This window comes from Empidonax traillii, unplaced genomic scaffold (assembly GCF_003031625.1).
Source record: "Empidonax traillii isolate 1590-97213 ecotype Southwest subspecies unplaced genomic scaffold, ASM303162v1 scaffold426:size1138770, whole genome shotgun sequence".
Taxonomy (NCBI): domain Eukaryota; kingdom Metazoa; phylum Chordata; class Aves; order Passeriformes; family Tyrannidae; genus Empidonax; species Empidonax traillii.
Window position 1 is genome coordinate 912,842 of NW_020955619.1, and position 27,323 is coordinate 940,164.

The following is a 27,323-nucleotide window of genomic DNA, read 5'->3' on the forward strand; positions in this document are numbered from 1 at the left end:
ACACCAATGAGAGGGGATGGCCCTTATGAGAGGTGATGGCCGGGGCTCAAGTGAGTGGGCACCCGGCTCTGGGATCACCCACACCTCTCCCCGCTCACCTGTGGGGACTCTTGTCAGTGATAAACCTGTTTAATTGCACATGGGATGAAGACCTGTTTAATGGTTCCTCGTTACCCAATTCTGCTCATTCCAAGGGCATTTTCATTAGAGTGGCTGCAGCCAGGCTCTGCTCATGTACACACCCATAAAATATCATTTTAATTTCATGAGGGGTTACACATGAGTGAAGTAAGATTAATTCTTTCATTTTCACTTTCTGGAAGGGATCGGTTAATGATGGTTCTGTGTATTTATGTACGTGCCATAAAAGGGAGTTCAATTAACTGCTGGGCCCAAAATGTGCTGTTGACTTGCACTTTCCCTGCCAGGAATCGCTGCAAAAACACTTTTCCATTGGTCACGTGCATGGTGGGGATGGAGGCTGAGGGGGGGCTGCTCGGTGCCCACTTCCCGGGATTACACCAGTCCATCGGCTGGGCACTGGCAGATCCCAGGATGGGTCACTCTGCATTGGAGGCGCCCACCCTGCTCCCCTCAGCAGGTGCAAAGCCTGTGTTTTAAATTAATTCTAGTAATAATTGGCTGTAGATGAATGGGCAGAGAGGCCAGGGGGCAGCTGGGAGGAGCTATGGAACTGCTGAGGGTGGTGGGATCCCCTCCTGGTCACAGGGTCCCCTCAGTGACTGTGTGGTGAGATGGCATTGGGTTGGCATCAGGGCTCTGTTGGGTGTCAAAGGGTGGCACTGGGGCAGCACTGGAATGGCATTTGCGTAGGGTTGTGCTGGGGTAGCCTCAAGATGGCATTGGGGTGGTCTCAGGGCTCTGTTGGCTTCAGATAAGTGGCACTGGGATGGCTCTGGCATGGCACTTGTGTTGGGATGGCCTCAGGATGCCTTTGGGGTGGCATCAGGACTATGCTGGGGCAGTGTTGGGTGGCATACAGGTGGCACTGAGGCAGTATTGTGTCAGCATTGTGATGGTGTTGGGGTGGCATGGGGGTGTCGTGAGAGTGCAATTGGGGTGGCACCAGGGCATCCTCATGGCCATGGTGCCCCCCTTCCTGCACCATTGGCCTTTGCTGCACCAACATGGTGGCTGCAGTGGCCAGTGGTGGCCATGGTGGCACGGTGGCTGCGGTGGCACGGTGGGTGCAGTGGCACGGTGGCTGCGGTGGCCGGTGCACCGTGCACGGCACCGCGCTAATACCTCGTGGAGGAGACAAATGGGAAGTGACACGTGTGTGTGTAGACGGGTATTTGTGGTGACGCTTTGACTGCAGATAATAAAGTGCTCGCCCTGAGGTGATCCAATTCAGCAGCCGCCTCGGCAGTGCCGCGCGCCGACGAGGGGGAGAAGAAAGGGGAGGAAGAAAGGCCCGTCTGAAATGACATGTCAGCCTAAAAAGGGAACGTGTTAACGGATGAATATCTGGGGACGGCGAAGCCCGGCGCTTCCCTTTGTGCTTTGTCATGAATTTTGTTGTCTTTGCAGATTCCGGCGCTGCCGCGCGGGGTTTGCCACCTACAGTTATTCAGATGGATTTCTCCCACTATTATTTCTGTAGTTGGTTTAATTTAAGCCCCCAGAGCCAGGACGTGTTTGTCTCAGCTCCTGGCACCGATGGTGCTCCACGCCAGGGTTCGGGGGGTCCTGCAGTGGGGACTCTGCAGCAGAGACACAGTGATTTTGGGGACAGTGCAGTGATGCTGAGGGTGCTGGTCATGGGTGACTACAGTCCCTGCACTTGGGGGCGGTTCTGGGGACCCCCCACTGCATCCGCCATGGCCTCTGCACCTCCTATCCTGGGGACACTGTCACCATAGAAACCACGGCACAGCACAGGGTGGGAGAGCCAGGGCGATGTGACAGCAGCACAACCTGCCCTGTGTGGCACTGAGGGCGCAGCACCGGTGGTCCCCGCACCCAACAGAACTCAAAAAACAGCATGAGAGGCTCAGAGGACCTGCGGTTGCTCTGTCCAGGCTGGGGGCTGCACCCCCATGCCCACCCACTGCTCACCCTGGGTCTGGGCAGGGCAGCACCCGCAGCCACCCCTCAGCTCCACTTGGACCCCCCCCGGGCTTTGCCCTGCCCTTGGCCAGGGGTCACCAGCCCCAACACCCAGCTCCTGGCCCCAGCTGTGCCAGGCTTTGCCCTCCAGCCCCTCAGCGCAGCCAGTTCCTGCCCAAGCAGCTTTGCCACCTGGGGCTCAGACCCAAACTTGAAGGACTGTGCTGATGATTTGTTAAATGTAGCAGCTTTTGTTTGTTTTCTTCCAAGCATTTCCCAAATATTGAGGTTTCTTCCAAGTGTTTTGCAAATATTTAGGGTTTAGCTCTTACAAAATCTGTTCCCAGTGTGGCAGGCAGAGATAAAGGGGATTTTTTGATGCTTTTTGAAGCTTTGAAGGCATTGGGATCTCCTTGCTGCAAGGGGAACAGGGATACTGGTCCCAAAGCTGGGGACGAGCTCTCGGCTCTCAAAGAATTGAATACATTTGGAGGCTGTAGCACTATTATTTTTTAATAAGAGCCATTGGCAGGTCTGCTCAGGTCCCCAGCATACTCCTGCCTCCCCCTGGCATTGCTCCCTTTCCCACCCCCTCCTGCCCCTGTGCAAATTAAAAATCCTGCCTAATTGCTGCCCTCCTGCCCTGCTGGCTCCGGGAGGCCAGGCAGGAGCAAACCACGAGCTCAGGGCTGGAAATGTCAGCACTTTCCTGGAAGAGGGGCAGGGCAGGATGGGGAGGGAGGGCAAGGGTGGGAGGAGGGAGGGTGAGAATGGGAAGAGGGAGGGTGAGAATGGGAAGAGGGAGGGTGAGGATGGGAAGGGATGATAAGGGTGAGGAGGGAGGGCGAGGTTTGGCAGGATTCTCAGGGCTCCCAGGAAATGCCCCTTCGCAGGGTGAATGTGTCAATGGGACCACATGAAGGCAGAGCAGGGGCAGATGGTTTTCTTCGGCTGCTGTCACATTTCACTCACTTTTCGGGGCTGAGCCCTCCATTGATGCTTTTTTCCCATCTGTAAAAGGGTGGAAAACATTTTCCTTTGGGACCAGGGGAAGGCAAGGCCCGTGTGCAGCTCCAGGGAGCTTCCAGCCACACATCGCCTTAGGCAGCTTTATAAAGATTTCCTGCTGAGATTAGTTCTTTCATTTATTGCAAAATATTGTAGCGCTTTCGATGTGTAAAAATAGGGATTGTCCCATCTTATCTCAAAAGGAATGGAGGGGAGGGAGGGAGCAATGAATGCCTGTGCTGCTGTTAACCAGTGAGGTGCCATGTGCTGCCACAACATTCCTCTTGGCTTCTCCCCATGCAGTCCTTGCTCAGGGCTGCTGGCACTGATCCCTGGGATGTACCCCCTGTACACCCCATGTCCTGCTCCCTGTCCTCTTCCAGAGGCAGGCAACTGCCTGGCACTGTCTCCTGCAGCATCATGGCCTGGAAATTAAAGGCACAAATTGCCAGTGCCTGTGCTTGCCCTTCTCCAGGGAAGAGAGAACACAGTCAGGAATTCTGTCCCCCACCAGGCTGGGGAATACACAGGCACCTGGGTTGTGAGAACAGCATGGAGCATCCTTCCTGGTGCTGGGTGTCCATTCTGTCCTTCCTGGTCCTGAGCATCCTTCCCAGTGTCAAGTTTCCTTCCTGGTGCTGAGCATCCTGGTCCTAAACATCCTTCCTGGTTGTGAGCATCCTTCCCATTACCAAGTGTCCTTCACTGTACTGAAGATCCTTCCTGTTGCCAAGCATCCATCCTATCCTTCCTGGTCCTGAGCATCCTTCCTGGTGCCATTTTGATCCCACAACTGCTTTAACCAGGCAGGCTGTGATTGCTAGCGCCAGAGCCGGATGCTGCTGCCCCGTGAGCTCTCGGGTGCCTGAATTGCTTCCTGACTGACAGCTGAGCAGCCCCATCAGGTCTGTCACTGCCGCGGAGCCCGGCCCCAAGGGCCAAAATTTAGGGCTGTGCTATTAACCCGGCCTCGCTCCCCACTTTGTAACTGCTTTAGGGCCTTTAAAGAGTACAGTTGAAAGCAGAATTAATTAGGGGGGCCTGGCAGAGTTAATTAGGGGGGCCTGACAGGGCAATTAGGGGGGCCAAGCAGCTGGGTCTCACTGAGACCATTGTCCCCCAGTGGCTCCGAGGCTGGGGGTAACTGGGAGCGTGTGGGTTTGTGCTGCACAAGCTTTGGATCACTGGTCTCCCGTTAGCCTTGGTCTCTCCTGCCATAAGGGTGGCTTTGGTTATCTTCCCTCCCCTCCTTTCTTCCCATCTTTCCTTTTTTTCCCAGCGCTTGAGGGCTGTGGCTGCAGCCAGGCATGGTGTGAGGATCCTGGCACCACCAGGGGTGCGAGGGTGCAGGGGATAAGGGGGATATGGGAGACGCTGAGGATGAAGGGAATGAAGGGGATGGGAAGGATGGGGGAAAACCAAGGATAAGGGGATGTAAGGGATGCAGGGAATAAGGGGATGCTGGGGATGCAAGGGACACCTGCAGCGTGTGTGCATGTCGAGAGAGGTTTCTGGAGGGTTTCTCCCATCCCCTCCCATCCCTCCTGCAGCTGCCCTCAATCTCTGTTGGACATTTTGCACTGACCCGCTGCTCCAGGCACAGCAGGGGCAGAGCTCCCCGATCCATAAACCGAGATTTATTCCAGATCGTGGCATCAGCGGGGTCTGGGATTTACATCTGTGGCTCGGGCCGGGTTTGGTGGCCAATTTGCTAAAGTAAAAAGTTGTTTAGCTGGAGGCGTAATCTCATAAGCCCGTGCTGCCATTAGCCGGGGTCTCCTCTCCGCCTGGCTTTCCAATAATGCTCCGAGCACAAGCTTGGAGTAATATAAAAAGCCATCGGATTATTACTGCAGGCGATGCATTTTCCATTTACAGTAATAAAATACTGAAGAAACAAAACAATTTAAAATTCCAATAAAATTCAAACCAAATCTTTGGCTGCTGTGCAGATTCAATTATTTAGCTGTTATTGAGTGCAGACTGGAAAAATAGAGCAGGTCAGGGAGGGAGGGGGAACTGTGAGCTTTGAGGAGTACCCAACTCATCCCGTGGGAATGCCAGTGAGGGAGGGAGCTTGGAGGCAGTGTAACATCTGGGAGAGGCTGTTGGTGGATGCTTGTTGCTGCCACTGGCTGGGTTTGGTTTAGGGATGGCAAGAGCCATGGTGGTGGCGTGTGTCAGCCCCTGGGGATCCGTGGCTCATCCACCCGGCCCTGGTGTGTCGGCTCTGATGGTCCAAGTTCAAGAGGAGGTGGACAAGGGGGACAAACCCGGCGGTGAGTGGCTGTGTCAGAGCTGGCTGTGCCTGACGGGTGATGAGGTGGCTGGGGCGAGTTTGCATCTCTCAGTAATTACAGCCCGTTGGAAAGCAGTAATTACTGCGGAGAGCGGGAGCGCCGCCGCCGCCGCCGCCGTGCCGGCAGCCGCCGGGAAATCGGGCTCTCTGTAATTTTCCCGGCGGGGGTTCGGTGCGTCACCCTGATATGTGACAACACACTGAATTGGTGGCTTGTCACATCCAACCCAGCTGGCGCAAAGAGGCGACAAAGGCGGCTCGGGGCTCCCTCCAGCCGGGCACGTGCCGGCATCGGGGCTGGCGGGTGGGATGCGCTTGGCCAGGTTTGGCTCACCAGGACCACAGCAGTGGGCAGTGCCAGGGGGCTGCACAGAGCCATCCCAAAAGTGTCACCTGCAGCCCCCTGCAGCACCTGCAGTGTTTGGGGACGGGGCTTTGGTGACGTGTGCTGGGGAGCCGCAGTGGCACCGGCGCCTCACTCCCTTCATCAACAACCCCTTGTTTTTTAATATTTTTCCTTGGAAAAGAGCGTTTCCCTGGAATGTGCTCATTAGGGATTCTGCAAGTGTCACCAGCTAATTAGTGTCATGTTAATTGAGTATTCACGATGCTGCCACCTCCAAGGACAGCGGTGCCAGCATGAAGGGGAATGCAGATGTGCGTGGCTCGCCATGCCGTGCTGTGCTCTGCCGGTGCTGTGCCATGCCATACCATGCCATTCTGTGCTGTGCCATGCCATTCCGTGCCATGCCATGCCATTCTGTGCCATGCCATGCCGTGCCACTGGGCAGGGCGGTCCCACTCACAGCCCCCTGCACTCACTGGCCTGGGGGGTGCCCATGCCCAGCAGAACCCACCATGCACGCTCATGCGTGCCCACACACCTCACCAACTGCTCTGCAGCTGTGCCAGAGTTTTCCAGAGGCTGGACAGCTGGTGCCCGGGATGTCCCTGGCAGGGCCAATGCCACACACCCGCACGTGTCCTACCGGAGGGAGCTGCTGGTGCTGTGCCCTCCTGTCTCCCGGCAGCTCCATTAAATCCTACTCAAAGGCACCGGTTTTAATTGGCTTAATACACTCGTTAATAACAGTGTCTATTTAAGACACCTGTAAAAAGCCCATAACATCAGCTTAATGGGGGGAATGGCTGGCGCAGGCACTGCGTCCTGCCTGTTCAATTACTGCGCTGATGGAGAGCTTGGAGAGCACGGAGAGCATGCAGAGCACGGGGAGCATGGAGAGCTTAGAGAGGGGCCACGGCCTCACTGCTGCCTCTCCCAAACCCCCCCTCTGCTTCTGGGGGGTCACGTGGAGCCCTACAGCTCCCAGTGCTCCCCTCCCCTGAATCTTGGTTTTAATACAGTGCGTGGTTCATCTGAGCATGCCACAGCCATGGAAACATCACTCAGAGAGGACTGGGACAGGAAATGCCTTTGCTGGGGCGTGGAATGCACCCAGTGGAGCAGCTCTTCTGTGGTGACTTTACCACCCAGCAAGGGGTGGCATCAGGAATCGCTGGTCCTGGTGGATGGGGAGCACAGTGCTCCTCAGCATGGAGGCTGCAGTCCTCTGCCCCTGGATACAGGGGGGCTCCACTCCCTGGGAGCCTCAAAAAGGGTCCTTGGGAGCACTGGGGCTCCTCAGTGGGGGCTGCCCACCCCAACCCCTCCAATTTTACCATCTCCACCTTGCAAAACCTTCCTCTGAGCAGGCACCAGGTCTGGCATGTGTACCCTGGTGTGCCACAGACATCCCTTGGCAGGGCTGGGAGTTTGGGGACCAGCTGGGAACCGTCATTCCCATGTGCCGACGTGTACGTGCATGTGCTTCTGTGTATGTGTGTGTATGTGTGTGTGTGGAGATTTTAAACACCTAATTTATTCCATCTATTAGATAGATTTTGTAGATTTAATCATTTTCACAGTTGGTGGCTCATTGGATACTCAAGATAAACTCCAAATGAAAGTATAATGGGAACGACAAATGAGTTTTCACACCAGAATGGCAGAAACTTGCTCAGGAAAGAGTTTGAAAGGAACAAAACTATATACATATATAATTTTTTTTTCTGCAGTGGCTTTTGCTGACTCCAGTAGGTTACCACAGTTAATTTCACCAGTTTTGTTCATCTGTAAAATTGCATAAAAGTGACATTTTTGTGCTCATTATAGGAACTGCTGATTTATGGCTGGTAAATGCAATGCTTTTCCATTTTTGGTGAGGTTCTCGTAGCAGCGCAAAGCACCCATGAAATTGCTTGTATAATGTAGTTTAAATCCAATCTCGGAGAAAGATTCCCCCGTTGGGTAAAGTGACATTTCCATTCTCCACACCGAGTTTATTTTAGGCCACTTACAAGTGACTCCGTCAGCGGGAGGGGGCAGGTTGGTGCCGTGGCCTGGTTTCTGCCGGGAGCGGGTGGGATTCGGCGAGGGGTGGTGGGTGCTGGAGTTCCGGGTTCTCTCGTCCCGGCAATGCCAGATTCACCCTACCCTTTGCTCCCGCAGGTGAGACGGTGGCACCGATGCATTCCCCACGCTACCCCAGCCCCGCCGAGCTGGATGCCTACGCACAGAAGGTGGCCAACAGCCCGCTGACCATCAAGATCTTCCCCACCAACATCAGGGTCCCCCAGCACAAGCACCTTAACCGGACGGTCAACGGCTACGACACCACAGGGCAGCGGTACAGCCCCTACCCCCTGCACGCTGGTGGCTACCAGGGTCTGCTGGCCATCGTCAAAGCCTCCGGCAAAAGCGTGGTGAAGAACTCGGAGGGGAAGCGGACTAAGCTCTCGCCCGCCCAGGTGGGCGTTGCTCCCTACCCCGCCTCAAGCACTTTAGCTCCAGGTCCCTCCTGCGCCGGGCAGCTGAACTACCACGGCGGCCAGAAGCAGCTGGAGGGTCCTGTGCCCAACGTGACGGTGGCGGCCTCAGTGCTGCCACTGGCGGGCAGGAGCCTGGCCCTGCCACCCTCCAACCTGCCCTCCATCCAGAGCATCATCTACCAGATCAATCAGCAGTGCCAGGCGCAGGGTGCCCAGCCGGGCTGCCCGGCCGTTGTGGCCGCCCACCCCAGCCCGACCAAGCACGGCGCCTTCGGCACCGCCTACACCGGCACCGTCCTGCCCGAGTGCCGCAAGGGCGCCGACCTGGCGCTGGGCTCCAACCCGGCCGCCGCCCTGGGACCCAAGGCGGGCATCTACCCCGAGGGCATGGACTACCTGGTCTGGCAGCAGAAGCAGCAGCAGCAGCACCTGCGAATGTACAGCGGGGGCAGCGGCGGTGGGGGGGCCCTCAGCAAGTCCCCCGAGACGTGTGCGGGCGCCTCGCGCCCCTACGGCCTGGGCGGCGCGGCCGAGAAGGTGAGTTCGTCCCCCTTGAACTGCATGCACGGCAACTTCTCAGTGGGGCAGTACTTCGCTCCCCCCTGGAATAGCATCCTGGTGACCCCCAACAGCGACTGTTACAACCCGCCGGAGTTGGGGGCTGGGCCCCGCGAGCTGGGGGTGCCCCCGGCCGAGGGGCTGCCCAGCAAGACACTCTGCAATACCTCCATCCTCAGCAGCAGCCTCCAGTCCCTGGAGTATCTCATCAACGACATCCACCCGCCCTGCATCAAGGAACAGATGCTGGGCAAGGGCTACGAGACCGTGTCTGTGCCAAGGCTATTGGACCACCAGCACGCCCACATCCGCCTGCCCGTCTATAGATAAGGGACCGATGCTGCTCTTCCCAAACCCAGGGCGAGGACTTTGGTGCGAGCTGCGCTCCCCTCCCGCACTGCACCGGTACCAAACCGTGGCAGCGAGGGCAGGGGGACAGGGAGGGGGACACAGGGTCGGCTGCCTAAAGGGCTCCTGGGACACTGGCATTTCACCGGGGTCCCCAGACTGGATACACCCGCGACCCGCTGGAAGCCGAGGCCGAAGGACCGCTTGTTGTCTATATAGCTCAGAAATCATTTTATCTCCACGAATGTGAACAGGGAATTGCTACGAGTTGCTGCTATCCAGGGAGGGGAGGCTCTGCCACGCGCTGGCAGCGCTGCGTCAGTGTGGGGCAGAGCCCTGTGCTGTGGCTGGCCAGGGGGCTCCATGGTGGATCCTGGCCCAGCTGTGTCCAGGAGGCTCCATGGTGGCCAGTCCTAGCCCAGTGGTGGCCAGGAGGCTCAGTGGTGGCTGGTCCCAGCGCAGCCACGGCCAGGAAACTCCATGGTGGCCGGTGCCAGCCCAGCAGTGGCCAGGAGGCTCTATAGTGGCCAGTCCCAGCCCAGCGGTGGCCAGGAGGCTCCGTGGGGAGCAGTCCCAGCCCAGTGGTGGCCGGTCCGAGCCTGCTGTGTGGCCAGCGCGTGGCCACCTGACCTGTAGCTGAAGTCCGTAACTTGCACTGCTTTGATTAAAGCTAATAACTGGGGACAGTCTGGAGGCTATTTAAGAAAAACACTTGAAAACTTGAACAGATTTTTTTTTTTTTTTAATTTTTATTTTTTTTTTAGTTGACTAGGCTGTACATCTATGTGTTGGCTGCTACAGAGTCTCCTCCCACCCCTCTTCCTCCTCATCCTCCTCCTCTCACCCGGCCCCGCGGTGGCCACCGGCTCCTATTCCCACTCAACCTGGAGGTTCAGGACCCCCTCTTCCCTTGGAACCCCCCAGCTCTCACACTTCCAGGCTGTTTTATTTCCTCCCCTTACTGTCAGTTCTACCTTGGTTCTGGGTTAGAGGTGACCGCGGTACCAGGGCACTCACATACCTCCTTTTTTTCTCTTTTTTTTTTTTAAAAAAAACCCCAAACAATTCCAAAATGCTCATTATGGTCCGTTATTCACTCTGTGTAATTCCGTGTTTGATAGATTTGTTCATTTAAAAAAGGCTCCTCACCAGGAAATACAAAGTGTTTTGATGTTTAAAGGTAAAAGAAGAATAATATCCCAATGAAACCCAAGGTGATTGTGCTCGGAAAAGAGGTACTGTATCCCTGAAAGCCTGTTCAAGCACTAAGTGCATTTACAAATCTCTGAGAATGTTTTTTTTTTATACTAAAATTGACCATTATATTCTACTGTGAGAAGTGCTGGCTGCACTATATTGTTTTAAAAATGAGAAAACAAATGGAAAAAAAAAAAAAAAAAAAAAAAAAAAAAAAAAAAACCTACACAAAACCCGCAAGCCGTGTGTCCGGATGGTGTTTTTCCCAAAGTAAAACCAGGATCTTGCTGGATGTGTACTCTGGAGTCTCTTTGCTTTGCTGTGGCCTCCCCTGGGCTCCCCCAGAGCTGGGATCCCCCCCTGTTCCCTGCAGATTTTTAGGGCATGGAGGAGCACCTATAAATAACCTGTTAACGACACTGAGCCATTAATCCGTCAGGGGCGCTAGCCTCTGCCTCACACCCAAAGCGGCACGTGGCCCAGATCCCTGGGGATTAGGGCTGTGGCCTCACGTGCACGTGTAGGATGCTCTGGGATGTTCAGCCCTCACCACCCCGAGGCCTCAGTGATGGGCACTGGGATCAGAGACTGTGTCCCCCTCCTGCCATCACCGGTGCAGTGGTGGCACCTCTGCTGCCTTCTGTCATCCCTGATGAGTTTCCCACCGAGTTTCCCCCATGGCAAGAGCATTCCTGGTGCCCAGGTGGGATGGGGGCTCTCCCAGAGTCCCGCTCTGGTTGAAGGGCTGCTCTCCCCTAAATCAGCCCCCCCGGCTCTGTCCGGCAGCAGCTTCCTGGCCCCAACAGTGAGCCAGTTGCATTAGGATAATAGTATGAAATCCCAAATAGCTCTGGGCTGTGGATGTGTGTCCATGGCCCCCGTGTCCTGTGGCAGTGACATACAGTGTGTCCTTATCCCGACCAGAGAGTGGGCTGAGGGTGGGAAGGGCTCAGTTGCCTTCCTTGCCTGGCTGGGAGGGCACAGGGATGGGATGGGATGGGATGGGATGGGATGGGATGGGATGACGTGGGATGGGGGTGGGGACAGATATGGGGATGGATGGAGAGGGGATGGGAATGGAACACGGGCAGGGATGGCATGCGATGAGTATGAGATAGGGGTAGGGATGGGGATGGGACAGGGATGAGGATGAGGTGGGGACAGAGATAAGGACAGGGATGGGATGGGAATGGGGAAGGGGATGAGGATGGGGATGGATGAGGACAGGGTGGGGATGGGGATGAGAGAGGAATAGGGATGGGATGGCATGGGGACAAGGACAGGGATGGGGACACAGCCACGCACTCGGAGCTACCCCGTGGCTGTGGTTGCAGCCGGGGACGGCGGCTCCATTTGTCTTGTTTGCTCACCCGCCGTAACGGCGGCGCTGATATTTATGGCGTGGCAGGAGGGGACCGCTCCGTCACCGGCTGCGAGCGGCTGACAGCCGATCCAGGGAACAAAGAGAAATTGGGACAAAAGGAAATTTTCACAGAGGTTAATGTTACTGATGGGGGGTGCCACTGCCTGCCTGCGTGTTAAAATTAGTCCGTCTGGAGGAAGATCTTCGCTCAGATCCTTGTCATTAAAGAGATGCCACATCAAAGGAATGTGAGGCTGGAGCGCGGTGGGGCTGGCGGGTCCCTCTGTGCTGGGCAGCCCCTCCCTGGGGGTCCCCCAGCGCCCAAGGGGGGACCCTCCCGAGGCCGTGGTACGCAGAGCTGCACTGGGGGCTCCGGGAGAAACTTTGCTCCACCAGCAGTGCCCGTGGGAGGGGGATTCATTAGCGCTGCCTCCATCAGATTTCCCAGCTCGCCATAAATCAGGGCGAGCGGCTGCGAGCGACGGCGCGATCCATCTTGCAGGTCTCCAAGTCATTACATTTCATTAGGAGGTGCGCGGGGTTTGTATTATTTAGCAGGTTAATTCTCCCCTCCGATCGCTCCTCTGGAGGAGGATTTCGCTGTGCACGGGGAGACTTCAACTGTGGAATGCAGAATAAATGGGTCCCTTCTTGGTGGTTCCTGCCTCCAGCCAGGACTGCTGCAGTGCCGGCCCTGGCGGGCACAGGTGGGCACGTGGGGACTTAAAATGTGACAGGCACTCCTGGGAGATGTAGCAAAGACCACCGAGGTGCACCCCAGCACCCAGGGCAAAGCCACCACAACCCATCACCCTCCCATCCCTGTGGGGCCCAGCTCCCCATGAGCGCTGTGGGAACATGCCGAGGTAAATGATGCTCTTTCTGGTCTGCAAATACCTTCCTATTCAAATAATAATAATAATTGCAATAATACTAAAAATTTCTAAGGCAGGTGTGCATGAGGCTGATATTAAACTTAGCGGCTGCCTTTGCTGTTTGGGAGCAAGGAGGAGAGACAAGCAGTATAAATTGCACGGTTGCAAAAGGACTTAAAAAACCCCATCTCTCATTTTGATTGATATTAGCTTCACAAATTAAGCTTTAGATTTATCTAAAAATAAATTTGCTTCCGCGCTCCGCATTCTGGATGACAAGTGCTTTTCTCTTCCCTTTGTTGGGTTTGTCATCTCTGGCAGGGTAGGGAGGGAAGGGGTGGGAGGGGGCCAAGACCCAGAACCCCCTGTTTGCCGGCCCCCGGGGTGCCCCCAACCACTCCAGTTGAGGGTGCAAGAGCTCAGGGCTTGGTGGGGCGGGGGTTTAAAGGGCCAAACTCGAGCTCTGCAGCCCTGAAAGCAGCAGAGGTGTCCTGTGCTGGGATGTCACTGTCATGGCCACAGTGTCCCCGTCCCCACCGCGCCACTGCAGGGTGATGGTGCAGGGTGCTGGGGCACAGTGACAGCCACCCTTCCCAAATCCTTTTAAAGCACACTCACATGTGGCCCCTCAGCTTTGTGACATCAGGATTTGCACAGGAGGGGAAAAAATTGGTTTATATCTAATTTTACCGGAAAATCTCATGTCTGGTGCTGCAGCCCAGGGCAGCTGCAGTGGTGAGCCCATCTCCAGCACGTCAGGTGGCTGAGTTCTCTTCCAGGACTCCTCCAGCCACCTCACATGGCCTAGCCAGGACTGGCCACTGGACCTGTGGCCACTTAGCCGGGTGAAAGTCAAGTGTATCGTTTTCACCCAAGAACTGGCCTGGAAGGGGAGCAGCTCAGCTCCTCATGCGATTATGCAGCGGGAGCTGCCACCTCCGCCTCTCCCAAGGAGTGATAATGAAACATATTCATCCCTCACCCTGGGGAAATACTTAAACCACAATATGAGAGATGTATGTAAATCACATTTAAACAGAGACGGTGCCGTTAACGCTGACGGCGACTCATCACATTTGAAGATGAAGTGTCCCCATTGCTGCTAAAGCGTTTGCTGAGCGAGCTGGGCTGCCCCCAGGGCCCCGGCCACGGTCTCTGCCACCGTGTCACTGTTGTCCACTTAAATCGCTCCTTCACAGCTGCACAACGTCCAGCTGTTAAAGGAAAGCACACCGCTGCACGTGAATGGGAAGATAAGGAGGAAAGGAGTTACAGAGGGGCGATGGATAGGATGGGATGGGGATAAGGATACACGGGGTTGGGATAGGGTGGGGATGGGATGGGGAGCACTGGTTTGTCTCCGGTTCCACTCCCCCACCCCGGATACCCCGTCACCCCGCCTGCCCGCCGGGTGCGGGTCGGGACCAGCTCGGGCTCCCCGCGTTGCCGCCGCGGCCGGTCCCGCATCGCGCGGTGTGTGGTGCCCTCCAGTGGAGCGGCGGCCGCACAGCCCCGGCCCCGCACCGCAACCGTGCGCTGCACCTGCACGTCCCCTCCCAGCACTGCACCTGTAATCCCATCCGTGCACTGCGCCTGCACATCCCACCAGAGCACCGCACCTGCACACCCAGGCCCTGCACCGCATCCACGTACTGCACCTGACCTCGGTGTGATGAGTGGCATAGCACAGACCGTAGCCGGCTCCTCCATCCCTCCCCAGGACCTGCTGGCAGAGCAGATCTCCCAGCCTGAATCGGTCAATGCCAGGAGGAGGCAGCACTGGCGGGTCAGTCTTTATTACTAAATAAATAGTCGTATAAATCCTGTGCAAAAATCTGTGGCAAAACCATTGGCCTTGGTGGGCAGTGGGGGTCATGCTTCCCACATCCAGCCTGCAGCCAAGGTTCCTGGCACGGCACAGCCGATGGCCCCGGCGTCGTGAAGGGAAGCAGTGGCACTGGAGCTCATCAGTGAGAGCCGAGACCTCCAACACGGCCAGGGAAGGGCCAGGACCCCCCATCCAGGCTGGACAGCCAGCAGGACAGCAGTTGCTGGAGGGACAGAGGCTGCACGAATCCCTGAGGAGCAGACAAGCACCATCCAGCCCAGTCGCGATTCCGGAGCCGCTCCAGGGGCCCGAGCAGAGTCCATGAGCTCCCAGCACCACTGTGCTAGAGCGGGGAGCTCGGGGCCTGGCCGTGCCGACGCTCCCGCGGCTCCGCTGTGCCCATGGTCCCCAGTGGCACCACCACCTCCTCCGGTTGGCAGCTCTTGTTGAGCTCCACCACGCGCGGCACCACCGTCGACCAGCGATCTGCAGGGAGGGTGGGGATTGGCAGAGCCAGGAGCCTGTGGCTGCTCCCTGGTCAGCCCCATGTCTCCCAGCCCCCAAATCTGCTCCCAGGGCCCATCAGAAGCTGCAAGCAGCATCCCAAGGGATGCTCCCAGCCCATGGCACCATGCTCACCTCCCCACAGATCCCAAGGGATGTTCCCAGCCCACGACACGGCGCTCACCTCTCCGCAGCCGGCCCATGGTGTGGGAGAAGCCGTAGTACTGGTATGTTTCATTCTTGCCCGGATCCTCGCTGATGATGCCCAGATTCTGGTTCCAGTGGGACCAGTTCACCTCGTCCACCCTGGAGGGAAGGTCAGATCCAGAGAGGATGTGGAGAGCTCCTGGGAGCCAGAGCAGCAGCTCCGGCATCCACCAGCAATTCCACCTGCCTCCAGATGAGAACAAAGGACCCCACAAAGGAGTGCGTTGTGCTGGCTCCCCAAAACACTGTTGGCCATGGTGGGAGAGGCATGGCTGTTCCCCAGCTCCTGAGGGCATCTGCCTTTACCTGAAGCACCAGCGGCGGTCCGGTGTCCCATCCGTGCCCTTCCCCACAGTGACCATCTCTCCCGAGCGGAAGGCTTTCCGCAGGAACACCGGGAAGGAGCGCTCGATGTCCAGGATGGTGGTGGCCCACTGCCAGGGACACCAGAGACTGCTTGAGGATGGAGGCACGGAGGTGCCTCACCCGTGGATCTTGGGGCGCTGTGGTGTTGCAGCCCCTCGAGCACAGGCAGCCCCTGGACCCCCTGCCCAGCAGCCCCTGGGGTGGTACCTGGAGCTTCCAGATGTGCTTGCTCTCCTTGGAGACTTGGCCCACAGTCTCGCCCATGAGGGCAATAAGCATGTTGAGGAGGAGCACGAAGGTGAGGATGATGTAGGTGACGAGGAGGATGATGAAGACGGCGGGGTACTTGGCGCTCTCAAGCATCTCCAGGTCGCCCATGCCGATGGTGAGCTTGAAGAGGTCAAGCAGGAAGGTGCTGAAGGTCTGGCTGTCCCGGCAGGATGGGTAGGTGGGCACTGTGCAGTTGGACTTCTCACTGCAGGACTCGCTGCTGGGACATGGGTTGAGGAGGGACACCAGGGCTGGGGTGGGGGGGGAAGAGAAAATGAGTCTGTGGGGGCAGCAGCAAGGACGAGATCCACCGTGGGCCCCAAAGTGGCTCTGTGCCTGCTGAGACCCTCCCCACCATGGGAGGAGGCAAAGGCTGGGTCCACAGGTGGGTGGGATGAAGTGGGGGGCCTGCAGTCCCCTGCCCAGCTGTGTTATAGTGCTTGTCCTTCCCCCAGAAAGGACTCACCAGCCAGGCCCTACCTGATGCATAGCCAATCATGAAGAGTAAGTAGACCAGGAGGAAGCGGAACAGGTCTTTGAAGAGGATCTGCAAGTGATGGAGAGCAGGGTGAGGTGTTGCCAGGCAGGCCAGGTTGGGAGCAGGGCAGTGCTGGGCCACAGGAACCCTACAGAAAACCTGGAGGACCCTCTTTGGGCAGCACATCTATGGGAGGAGCAGCCTTGCTGAGGAAGGAGAAGACCCCGGATCCCATCAGACCTTCTGGATCATGATGCTGTAGGTCCCTGTCAGCTTGAGCCCGCGGGTGAAGTACAGGGCGTTCATCCAGCCCAGGACCAGTGCAAAGACCATGACAGCCAGGTACGCCTCGATGCCACCCAGGTACAGCCCCGCCGTGACAATCACCAGCACCGAGTAGATGAAGCTGGAGGAGAGTTGGTGTCAGACCCTGCACCCACAAGCCCTGGGGTGTGGCAGCTCGTGGTGGTCCCAGGGGTTCCCTACATACTAGAGCAGCTGGAAGGAGCCATCTATGAAGAAGGAGTTCACACCTGGGCACTTCTTCATGAACAGGTCTTTGATCTGCAGGAGAGAGGGGCAGGTTGGAGGGGCCAGGGGGAGTGAGCCCCGTGTGGCAGGGTCCTCGTGTCTGGGGCCACTACAGTAGGAGCAGGTGCCTCTCAACAGGCCTGTCACCCTTGGAGACCCCAAGGGCTCAGTGGCCCCATAGGAGGACCCCCTGCCTCGCCACACTGACGTTTGTGCAGAAGAAGAGGATTCCAGTGAGGAGGGTGATGATCTCCCCAGCCAGGCGCAGGTAGTCAGCAGTGGTGGTGTACGGGTAGGGGGGCTGTGGGGAGAGGGCAGAGCTGAGTTGCTGCCCTATCCCCAGCAGACCCCCCTGCCAGGCAGTGCTGGCCCGTGGGGCTGTGCCACAGTGCCAAGGGACTCACAGGGCCTTCCATGGGGCGATAGTAGGCAACAAGGGTGAAGATGATCATGGCACTGAGGTAGGAGACCACGCTGATGTAGAAGGAGACGGCCCCAAACTTGCGCCACTTGTCACGCAGCAGCTCATTGATGGGCTCCACGGCCAACATCTCGTGGCGGTTCTGGTGGGAAGCGGGTGCTGTCAGAGGGTATCTGGTCACCCAGTTCCCCCCAGCCCCCTCCCGGTCCCCCCAGCCCCTGCACACCTCAATCTTGCTGTTGTAGACGAGGATCTCCAGCACAGACACCTCCTCCCCACAGGTGTCCAGCGAAGAGAGGTCGTAGAGGGAGGAGTAGACGGGGCCGTACGCCCAGTCCTTGAACTTCCGCGAGAGGTGCCGGGCGTCCTCGTCCATGATCTCCCGCCGGATGATGTGCTGGAAGATCTGCCAGAGGGAGGACTGCTTGCCCACAGACCCGGCCCTGACCCACTTGGGGCACCCCACTTTACTCCCACCCCATCCCAGGCACATCACCCAATCCACCCCTTCACTATGGTGGGCCTGGGGTGCTCCCAGGGGGGCTCCCAAGGTGATGCAGGGGTGCAGAGACACTGCCACAGTGGGAAGTTCCCCAGGATGCTGCAGCTTTTTTATTTTTAATGATGTCCCTGCTCACCCCATCAGAGGTTGAGGGCAGGTCACGGGAGAGGATGGGCTGTGCCGAGGGCCCGGGATTAATTAAGGAAGGGCTGGAATGCAATAGGGGTTTCCACCAGCATCTTCAAAGAAGCTGTGCTGCCAGCAGGGACACGCCCCAAGTGTGACAGGGCTCAGCCCATGCTGTGGGGATGGCAGGAAGACATCTCCCCACCGCAGGGGGGTCACCGTACCCCGATCTTGCCAGTCTTGGCTGCCATCATGAGCGGGGACAGGCCGTCATTGTTGAGCAGCGCCTCCAGGTTGGTGTCGGGGAAGAGCTTGGCGCACTTGACGAGGAGCAGGTCGTACATCTTGGTGACGAACTTGGTGTTCTCGCGGGTGTTGTCGGCGATGGCCACCAGGGCGTGCAGCACCGTGTTGCCGCGGGAGTCCTGGCGCCGCAGGTCCGCCTGCTTGTGCCCGTTCTCCGTCAGGTAGTGCACGATGTGGGGCTGGTTGGTGCAGGCGGCCAGAGAGAGGGGCAGCTCACCTGCCGGGACATCAGGGCTCCCGTCAGCCCTGCCCCGCTGTGGGGGCATCCTGAGGCACAGCAGTGACCCCTGAGTTCCCTCTCTGCTCACCGAAGTAGAAGTATCCACCCTCATCCTTGGGCTGGAAGAAGCGTCCACGGGCCTGGGCATGGACGTCCGCTCCCTTCTCCACCAGCAGCTCCACGTAGTGCTTGCAGCGGCGCTCGATGGCGATGTGCAGGGCAGTTTGACCTGTGACATCAGTGCCTGTCAGCTGCCACCTTGCCCCATGACTTTCCCCAGGTCCCCATCCTTCCCAAGGTACCAGGTCCCAAATCCCCTTGGAGCCCCCCAGTCTCCCCAAGGTCCCCACTGCCCCAGTCCCCAACCTCCCCAGCATCCTCCATCCTCCCCAGGGTCTCTGCTGCGCTGCTCCCCGAAACACCGCAATGTCCCCCACGCCCAGGCAGGGCCATCAGCGGCCCCACGTTCCCCCACCTCGGTAATAGACATCCCTGAAGGGTGAGTTGATGAACTCCCTCATGTTGCCCGTCTTCTCAGCGATGTCGAGGAGGATGGGGATGGTGTCGTTCTTGCCCCCGCTCAGGTTGAGCAGCGCCTTGGGCAGGCAAGTCTTCCCCGTGGAGGGCTCTGCAATGGGAGGGTGCTGAGGAGGATTCGGGACCAGCCCCCGTGGCCACGGGCATGCCCAGTCCCACACCCTGCACTCCCTGGACAAATCCCTGGCTTCTCCCAGGCCTTGCACGTCACAGCTTCCCGTGTCCAGGCTGCGCATCGCCATCCCCACAGGAATACAGGGGTCACCAGGGGCGTGGCACAGCTCACCTCGGAACTCCTCGTCTGTGAGGCGCTTCTTGTGGGTGAGGAGGAAAGAGAGGAGCCCGTCCAGGCCGGCCGGGGATCCCCGGGAAACGATGTCGAAGAGAATGGGTCTGTTGAAGACCTTGAGGACAGGGGGTGGGTTGGGAGCCGGCCCCTTTGCCGGCACCTGCTTCCTGCAGGAGAAACCCCAGCGTTGGGAGCTGGAACCGCTACCTCGGCTTCCCACCAGTGCAATGAGCTTGAGCCTGAGCCTCTGGGCACAGGCACCTGGGGACACACCGGGGACACCCCCTGGCTGGGGTCACCCACAGGCCCGGGGCAGCCTCCGCACCCACAGCAGCCCAGTGCTCCCTGCATGGCCCACGGGAGGTGGTGGGCACCTTGCCGGCTCCCACCGGTGCTGCAGCGCTTTGGGCCCCCAGCTGTGCCCCCCAGCAGGGACGGGCCGCGGGTTTGGTCACACTCCATCACCAAGGGCTAAACCGGTCGGAGCAGTTGGCAGCAGCGGGATGGACTGGGGACAACCGGTCAGCCCCGGGCACCGGGAATTGGGGCAGGACGGACGGCGGCCCCCCTCCACCCACCTCCACGGGAGGACACGCTGCTGTCCCTGCCTGCTGCACCCCTGGGTGGGGACACTGGCAGGGGGCCACGGTGGCCGCCCCAGGTGCCCAGCACAGAGGGGCATTGTGCGTCCGGCCGCGGGCTGCCCCCCCCGGCTCCGGTTTCCTGGCGCGGGCAGGGCGGAGGCCCTCCTGAAAAGCCCTTTCATGCCAGAGCCAGACGGCCGTACCGGCCAGGGGAGCGGCCGGGCGCACAGAGCCTCTTTCATGGCGCCGGTAAGGGGGAAGGGGGGCGCCCTCCACCGCTCCTGGCCCCAGTGGTAAGACTGCAGACCCTCATCACGGCATGGCACAGCCCAGCGCTGCCACTGGGACTCACTGGGAGCTGCTCCCTGTTCGTGGCACCCCTGCCCAAAGCACCCCAAAGTGGCGCTCGAAGGGCTGTCCCCGCCCCCAGTTGCTGAGCATCCCCATATCCACCCAGGTGCCCCGACCCCAGCACCCCCCGCCGCACCGGGGGTCCCGTACTCACTCCGCGACCCTCCTGCGCCAGCGCTTGTTCTCGCTGGGATGGTGGCGGTAGGTACCGTAGTCGAAGAGGGAGTCCATGGGAGCTTTCTTGGGCGCGGGGACCACGGGGGACTCGTAGATGGTGGCCTCCAGCAGCTCCATGGGCTTCGGGGTGCCTTTCCGAAAGGCCCCGTGGAATTTCATGCGGAGGTTTTGCTTTCCATCCGCGGTGCCGGGGGGTCCCCGCGCTGCCTCGGCGGGCGTCGGGGTGTCCTCGCTCTCGAACAGATTGGCCAGCGAGGAGAGCGGGAAGGAGTCGTTCTGGAGGGAGCCGTCCTCCCCCGCGCCCTCCCCGCCATCGCCCACAACAACTCGCGGGGGATCCTCGGGGTCTGCCATGGTCCCCCGAACCGAGTGACCTGCCTGGGTGGCTGTGACCCCCGGCTCCTTCAAGAGAGCAGGAAACCTGGCAACGAAAAACCCAGTGTCAGCCCCAAAAGACCCTCCCCATCCTCTCCCGGGGCACCGAGCCCCGCGGCGGGACAGGTCCCACACCCACCCTGGTAGCGGTTGGGGCTGGCGGGCCTCCCTGTAACTCAGCGTCCCGGCTGGTCCTGTCTGTGCCTTGCTCTGCTCGGCACCCACCTACCCGGTTGCAGGGACCCCTCACGTCTGCAGGGCCCCCTCCGGCTGCGGCGCTGCCGCGTTGGGCGAGGGTGAGCCCGGCCCCACTGCGGTCAGCCGGGGTGCAGCCCAGGACAGGGCACAGAGCAGACCCTGTGCACTTCGATCTGCCGCCCAAGGAAAGAAAACATTCCTTGGGATACTTCCCACGTCAAGGGAAGTATCCAGGGAAGCGCCTAGAGGCAGCGGGAGCTGCCACCGCAGCAGGGCTGGGAAAGGGGCCAGGGCTGCTCGCGATGCTCCACAGCTCCCGCCGCCCTGGGGGGCTCTGTGGGACTCGACTCTGGGCACTGGGAGGGGAAAGACTCGGCACGGGGGGGCTGCAGCCCGCGGGAGGGCCGGGGCAGCGGTTGGGAGAAGAAATTACGGGTTTAGTTTGCCCAGAGGGACGTGGGGTTGAAGGAGAGCTGCATCACCAGCGCGGCCAGCAAAGCTCTGCCCTGTGCCATCGTGTCCTGCCCGCACATCCCTGCCCTCACGGACAGGTGACCGACCCCATCGCTCCCCCAGCCCCGCTTTTCACCAAAACCCACCGGCAAACTCTGGCAGCGCTAGGGCTCGGCTCGCTCCTGCCCCCGGCGAGCTCAGCCCTCCTCGCGGATCCCGGGACAGAAAAAGCAGCGGGAAACGTGTCATTTAGTGCTGGGCTGCAGCTCTGTGCAACAAGCCACAGGGGCAGGCTGGGCCCTGCCGGGAGGGCAGCGCGGCCGGGGACGGTCTCGAATTCGGCAGCGGGTCGCACAGCCGCCCTGGCAGCCCCTCGGTGCTCCCGTGGGCACAGGAGATGAGGGTGAAAAACGGCCCCAAAACCCCGCAGCGACTGGGAAGGAGCTCAGGCAGCGGCCCCTTCTCCTCACCGCCCTGGGGGACACTCAGCAGGGACAGTGCAGCCCTGGGGAACACCAAGCTGAGACGGTACAGCCCTCGGGGGTGGGAGGGGGGGTCCCGGGGTAAGCCACAGTCACATGGTTTCTCCTCTTTGCTAGCTTTCCTGCCATCCCCAACTCTGCAAGAAATTCCACAAGCACCTGCCAAGGCCCGCAGGTCCCACATTCCGACCCCACGCAAACGGGCGGCCCGTGCCTGGCCGGTTTGACCTTGGACAACGGAGAAGAGGGAATTGCCAAGCAACTGATCCTGCGGTCTAGGAATGGGGACGGAGCACCTGAGCCCTCCGAGCTGCGCTGGGACCCGGGAAAGCGCAGCTTTAGGGAAACCCGCACACGGCCGGACTGTCACACACCTGCTGTCACCGGCCGTGGCTGGAAGGTTGTGTGGGAAAAGAACGGCTCGGGGCGGGCACTGCCAGCCCAGGCACTTCCCCGGGCACGGCCGCTGCCAGGAAAGGTGCTGTCAGAGGGGTTTGATTTGGCCCGTTAGTTATTTGGGTTTGGAGTTCTCAGACTTCCTCACCTCATGGAATAACTGAGTCAGTGTGCAGCTCTTGCATCCAACACAAACCCCACCTGTGCTCCCACCTCTCCCCAGCTTCCCATCACGGTACCTCCCAGCCAGACCAGTACCCCCAGTGAGTCCCCACTCCAGCCCACCACGGGGGCACGGACACTGTCACCGACACCGGGATGTGCAGGGACATGCCCTGGGCGGGCGGCAGGGATGGTGTCCCATGACATAAAAGTGTCCCTCAAACTGAAACCGGAAGGTCTCTGGTGGGAGTGAATCACTGAAATCACAGGAGGGTCATGCTGGCAACGCTTATCTGGAGTGATGCAGACACTTCATAAAGTCATACACACACCACTGGGGCCGTGCTCACCTGGGCGAGAACCGGGACCTTGGTGTGGGCAGCACTGGGGGTTCGGAGCCGGTGGGAACCCCCTCCTCAAAGCTCCCCCTGGGAACGCACGCGGCACCCCACCCTCAGAGCGTGAGCCCCCAAACTGTCCGGACACGTCAGGACCCCACGGGACCAGGAGGCCCTACCCTGCTCAGCCCACGGCCCCGGCCTCACCTGGCGGCTCCATCCTGTCCCAGTCTCCGTGTGCTCCCCCAGGGGCTGCATCCTGCCCTGTGTGCCCCCCACCCCTCCCCGGGGGGCTTCCTCTTGCCCCGGTCCCCGTGTCCCGGTCCGTCCCACCCCTGGCCATGCCCCCCCTCTGCCCACTCCCCCCGGTCCGTACCGCGAAGGGTCCCGCGGAGGGTCCCGTCGGCTCTGGCGCCGCCGAGTCTCCGCGGGGCCGGTCCCGGAGAGCGGCCCCTCCCCGGCCCGGCCCCGGCTCCAGCGGCGGGGGCGGCACCGGGACCCGCCCGCGGGATCGGCCCCCGCCCGCCCCTGCGGCACCCGGCACCGGCTCGCCCCCCGGGGGAGCCCGGAACGGTCCCCCGGGAACACCCGCTACAAACCAGCCCCCAGGAACAGCCCCCCAAAACACCCTCCCTGAAATAAATTCCCCTGGAACAAACTCCCTGAAACAACCCCCCACAAGGAACAGCTCCAAAACATCCTCCCCAAAACAGCTCCCCCAAGAACAGCCCCAAAACATCCTCCCCAAAACACTCTCGCTGACACAGCTTGCCCAGAACAGCCCCAAAACACCCTTCCAAAACAGACCCCCTAGGAACAGCCCCCCCCAAACACCCTCCTCAAACACCTTTCCCTAAAACAGCCCCTTCAGGAACAATCCCCTGAAACAGCCCCAAAGCACCGTCCCCAAAACAGCCCTCCCTGAAACAGTGCCCCAAACTCTCCCACAAACAGCCCTTCCTAGGCACAGTCCCACACAAAACCCTTGCACCAAAACAGCTCCCTCCAGAACAGCCCCAAAACACCCTGTGCAAAACAGCTTCCCCCAGGAAGAGCCTCAAAGCACTCTCCCAAAACAATTTCCCTGGGGACAGCCCCAAATGAGCCTCCCAGGCCACAGTACCGTCAGTTTTTATTGAGAGCTGCTCCTGCCCCGTGCGGGGGATCAGCAGCGCTGAAGGCGAGGGGGCTCATAAGGCACCGCAAACACCGCCGGGACAGACCCGGCTGCCGCATCCCGGCGGAGGGACTCACTCCAGTCCCTCTGCCAGCACCACAGGAGTCGGGGTCATCCAGGAAGTCATCGGCTCCTCTGCTCTGGGCATCATTCCGGACAATCCGGTGCCAATCGGCATGTCGGTGTGCCGCGGGATCCGGGCGCAGTCCCAGTGCCAGGCAGGTCCCAGGTCGCATCAGCAGGACACTGCCATCACCACACTTCATTCCCTGCCCCACTGGAGACAGGAATCTGGGAGTTGGGACTAGAAACACTTGGTTTTCCTCTTGGGAAATCCTACAGTGACACCCACAATTGTTTTATTGCCGTGTTCTTAATAGAAAATTAGTGATTATTATTTTTTGGTTAGAAAACAGGTTATCCACTGCAGATCCAGACAGGAATCGAAGTCATTGGAGAGCCGGGAGCTGCCCCGGCTGCCTCAGTGATGAAGACACAGGTAACACCCATCACACCTTATTTAATCCATGCCAGTCCTCTGCCAGCTTTAGGCTTTGTAACTCAGCTCAGCGTTCATCTTTGTGTACATCTCATAAATTGCATCCAGGATTGGGGTGACCCTTGTGAGAAATTGATGGATTTTTTCTATGCTTTCCTCCTCCTTCACTTCTCTACCTTTCTCCAAGGCCTTCAGCAGATCGGATTTGTAGGGAAGAGCATAGACTGAGCCCTATAAAACAGGGAGAAGGTGTTAAGACTCCCACACACCCATGACACAGAGACCATGGGCTGGGTTGTGCCGTGGGGTCTGTGGACGCTCATTAGCACATGGGAACAACCTCAGGGATGGTATTTGGGTGCTTGGAGCAGGGGGAGCGCTCACCGTGAAGAGCTTCTGCAGCATCCAGCCATGGTATTTCTTCAGTGCGATCTCATAAGCCTTCATGGCGTTCACTCGGATGAGGTTGGGATGCTCCTCATCCCGCTCGCCGTCGGAGATGCTCTGCAGCAACACCAGCATGAATTTCAGGCCCCTGGGGGAAGAGCAGAGATGTTGAGGTGGGGAAAGGGAGTGCTGCTTCCCAGCTTCCAGCCCTGTGTGTCCAAGCATCCCAAAAATCCCAGTCTCAGCAGTGCATTCCCCTTGCAGGGCTGGTGCCTTCCCTGTGGGTGCATCCAGGGGAGAGAGAAGGGCAGGACTGAGCCCTCTAGGAAGGACAGGGACAGGATGGTCTCTGAGGAAGCACGTGGGGATCTGTGTAGGATGGAGCCCTGAGGGGTAGGACATGGGGACTGGAGCAGGAGGGAGCCCCTGGGGGAGATATGGGGAGCAGGGCAGGATAGAATCCCAAGGTGAGGCTGGGCCCAAGGGCTGAGCTGGGCAGGGCCAGGTTCAGCCCCATTGGGGCCCTCTGGCACCACAGGGTCCTGACCTGTCCGGACAATCCGAGACCTCATACTCTGAGGCTGAGTTTTCACATGCATTCCCAGGGGAGCTTTGAGAAGGCAGTTCCCAACAGCTGTGCTCCCCAAAATGGCCAGACCCAGCCCAAGGGAGCAGTCCGGCCTACGCAGCCTCCAGTTGATGTTCACAGGCTCCCCACGTGCTGGGACAGGGCCGGGAGCAGCTCCCAACACCGTGAGTCACCTTTTCAACCACATCAGCGCCAGCGTCGCGCCCGTCTTGGGCCAGGCTGAGCCGTGCAGCTCCTTCTCCACCTCCAGGATGTTCTGCAGCGTTTTGAACTTGGCAGGGTTGGAGTCGTAAACGGCCCGGATTTTCTGAGGGCAGAGAAGGGGGTTGGCTCCCGGGAGCTGCTGGGCAGGGCAGCACCAGAGTGGGGAAACACGGCGGCTGCTCACGGGGCTCTGGGCAGGAGCCCCGGGAATAAACATGACACTGAATGAGCCACTGCTCAGCCTGGAAGTCCCCGTGGGAAGAAGAGCCCTTTGAAACACCTCCAGGTTCTGTCTCTCCAATCCCACAGCATCCCTGCCCAGGGGTGACCCCCCCCCGCTCTGGAGCCCTCCTGAGCCCCTTCCTACCTTGATATTTCCGGTCAGGTCTGCTTTGACAGGCGAGTAGACGATGGGAGTCCCCAGGCAATCTGTGGAAAGGTGGAGGGAAGACGCTTAGACGTTGGTGACACAAGGAGACACACGAAGTCCCCTTAACCAACAGGTTTTACCTTAAGAACAGCCTGGGTGCTGAGACACAAAGCCAGCGGGGCTGGGACGTCATCTTTGGGTTACTGGCCCTTTGGACAGCCCTGCCACCCACTGCGGCCTCAGCAGCGACCTCCAACCCCCATCTCGGCTCCAGGACACAGCCCTGGCAGAACGTCCTGGAACAGCCTGACAGGCTCCGGACACGGCCCGTCCCCAGCCCGGCAGCCCCATGTCCTGCCCTTCCGGGGCTGCCACGGAGCCGCCACACAATAGGTGACATTGTGGAGGGCAGCGGGCACGCCGGGACACGAGGGTGGCCACGCCGACACCCACCCATGTCCCTGCACGGGTGGGATCCATGGCTAGCATGGGAGAGCCCCTGCCCCGGGCAGTGCCTCTGGATGGGGTGTTCCAGGACGCGCCCCAAAGGCGCTGCTCGGCGGGTTTGACGGGACCGTGATGCAACCCCGTCCCAGGCAGAGCAGCCAAGCCCGGGGTAAGCCCCTCGGGGGGGGGCTGTGAACCAGGCAGAGGGGTCACGACCCAAGATTATGGAGGGGGGCACCGCGGAGCAGCCGAGCTCGCAGTAGGCCTATCCCAGCCCGTACCTCCCAACCCGGTCTCACCGAAGAACGGCGGCAGGTGCGCCACGGCCTCCAGGAAGGGCAAGGTCTCGATCTGCTTGTCAGCCGGCAGCGGCTTGAACTCATGTTCCAGCAGCAGCGCCATGACTGGCGATATATCCCTCCGCCCAGCTTCCCCCTCACCGCTCCCCGGCTGAGGGGGCTCTGAGGGCAGCGGGGGCCGACCCGGCAGCGCGCCCACGCTACGCTCCGCCCCTCTCCTCTCCGGCCAATGGCCGCGCACCGCCCATAAGGGCGGTGCGCGGCCATTGGCTGGAGCGGAGGGGGGCGGGACTTGCTGCGGGACGAGGAGGCCACGCCCCCAGAGCCCCCTCAGCTGAGGGGAGAGGCGGAACGCGCGACCCCGCTCTGCCCTGAATCATAGAATCATAGAATCATAGAATGGATTGGGTTGGAAAAGACCTCCAAGATCATCAAGTCCAACCCCTGGTCCAACTCCAATTACTATAGCATGGCACTAAGGGCCACATCCAATCTCTGCTTAAAAACCTCCAGGGATGGTGAATCCACCACCTCTCTGGGTAGGCCGTTCCAATGCTTGATTACCCTCTCTGTAAAGAATTTCTTCCTAACATCTAACCTAAACCTCCCCTGGCAGAGCTTGAGCCCATGTCCCCTTGTCCTATTGTTGGTTGCCTGGGAGAAGAGACCAACCCCCACCTGGCTATAACCTCCCTTCAGGTAG

At 59.5% G+C, this 27,323-nt stretch overlaps 3 protein-coding genes across 4 annotated transcripts in view; 1 reads left to right on the forward strand and 2 right to left on the reverse strand.

Moving 5' to 3' along the window:
* Window positions 1–10,517, forward strand: part of FAM222A (family with sequence similarity 222 member A) — a 30,274-nt gene extending 19,757 nt beyond the window's left edge. For both annotated transcript variants that reach the window (XM_027894397.1, XM_027894396.1), the window contains one exon: window positions 7,887–10,517. In XM_027894397.1, the coding sequence (XP_027750198.1) occupies window positions 7,887–9,094 (1,208 nt within the window). In that variant the 3' untranslated portion in view covers window positions 9,095–10,517. The remainder of the gene's footprint in view (window positions 1–7,886) is intronic.
* Window positions 10,518–14,327: 3,810 nt separating this feature from the next.
* Window positions 14,328–23,087, reverse strand: TRPV4 (transient receptor potential cation channel subfamily V member 4). The gene is made up of 16 exons (XM_027894391.1): window positions 23,025–23,087; window positions 20,222–20,665; window positions 19,130–19,299; window positions 18,782–18,934; window positions 18,395–18,535; window positions 18,005–18,303; window positions 17,379–17,558; window positions 17,136–17,294; window positions 16,940–17,032; window positions 16,691–16,764; window positions 16,441–16,606; window positions 16,203–16,269; window positions 15,660–15,973; window positions 15,393–15,520; window positions 15,064–15,185; window positions 14,328–14,861 (listed from the first exon to the last, which is right to left on the reverse strand). Exons 2-16 carry the CDS (start codon window positions 20,596–20,598, stop codon window positions 14,719–14,721), a joined length of 2,586 nt encoding a protein of 861 aa, XP_027750192.1. The 5' UTR covers window positions 20,599–20,665; window positions 23,025–23,087; the 3' UTR covers window positions 14,328–14,718.
* Window positions 23,088–23,768: 681 nt separating this feature from the next.
* GLTP (glycolipid transfer protein) lies at window positions 23,769–26,821 on the reverse strand. The gene is made up of 5 exons (XM_027894392.1): window positions 26,621–26,821; window positions 25,872–25,933; window positions 25,474–25,607; window positions 24,709–24,859; window positions 23,769–24,555 (listed from the first exon to the last, which is right to left on the reverse strand). The coding sequence occupies exons 1-5, from the start codon at window positions 26,721–26,723 to the stop codon at window positions 24,373–24,375; spliced, it is 633 nt and encodes a 210-aa protein (XP_027750193.1). The 5' UTR covers window positions 26,724–26,821; the 3' UTR covers window positions 23,769–24,372.
* Window positions 26,822–27,323: the final 502 nt, after the last annotated feature.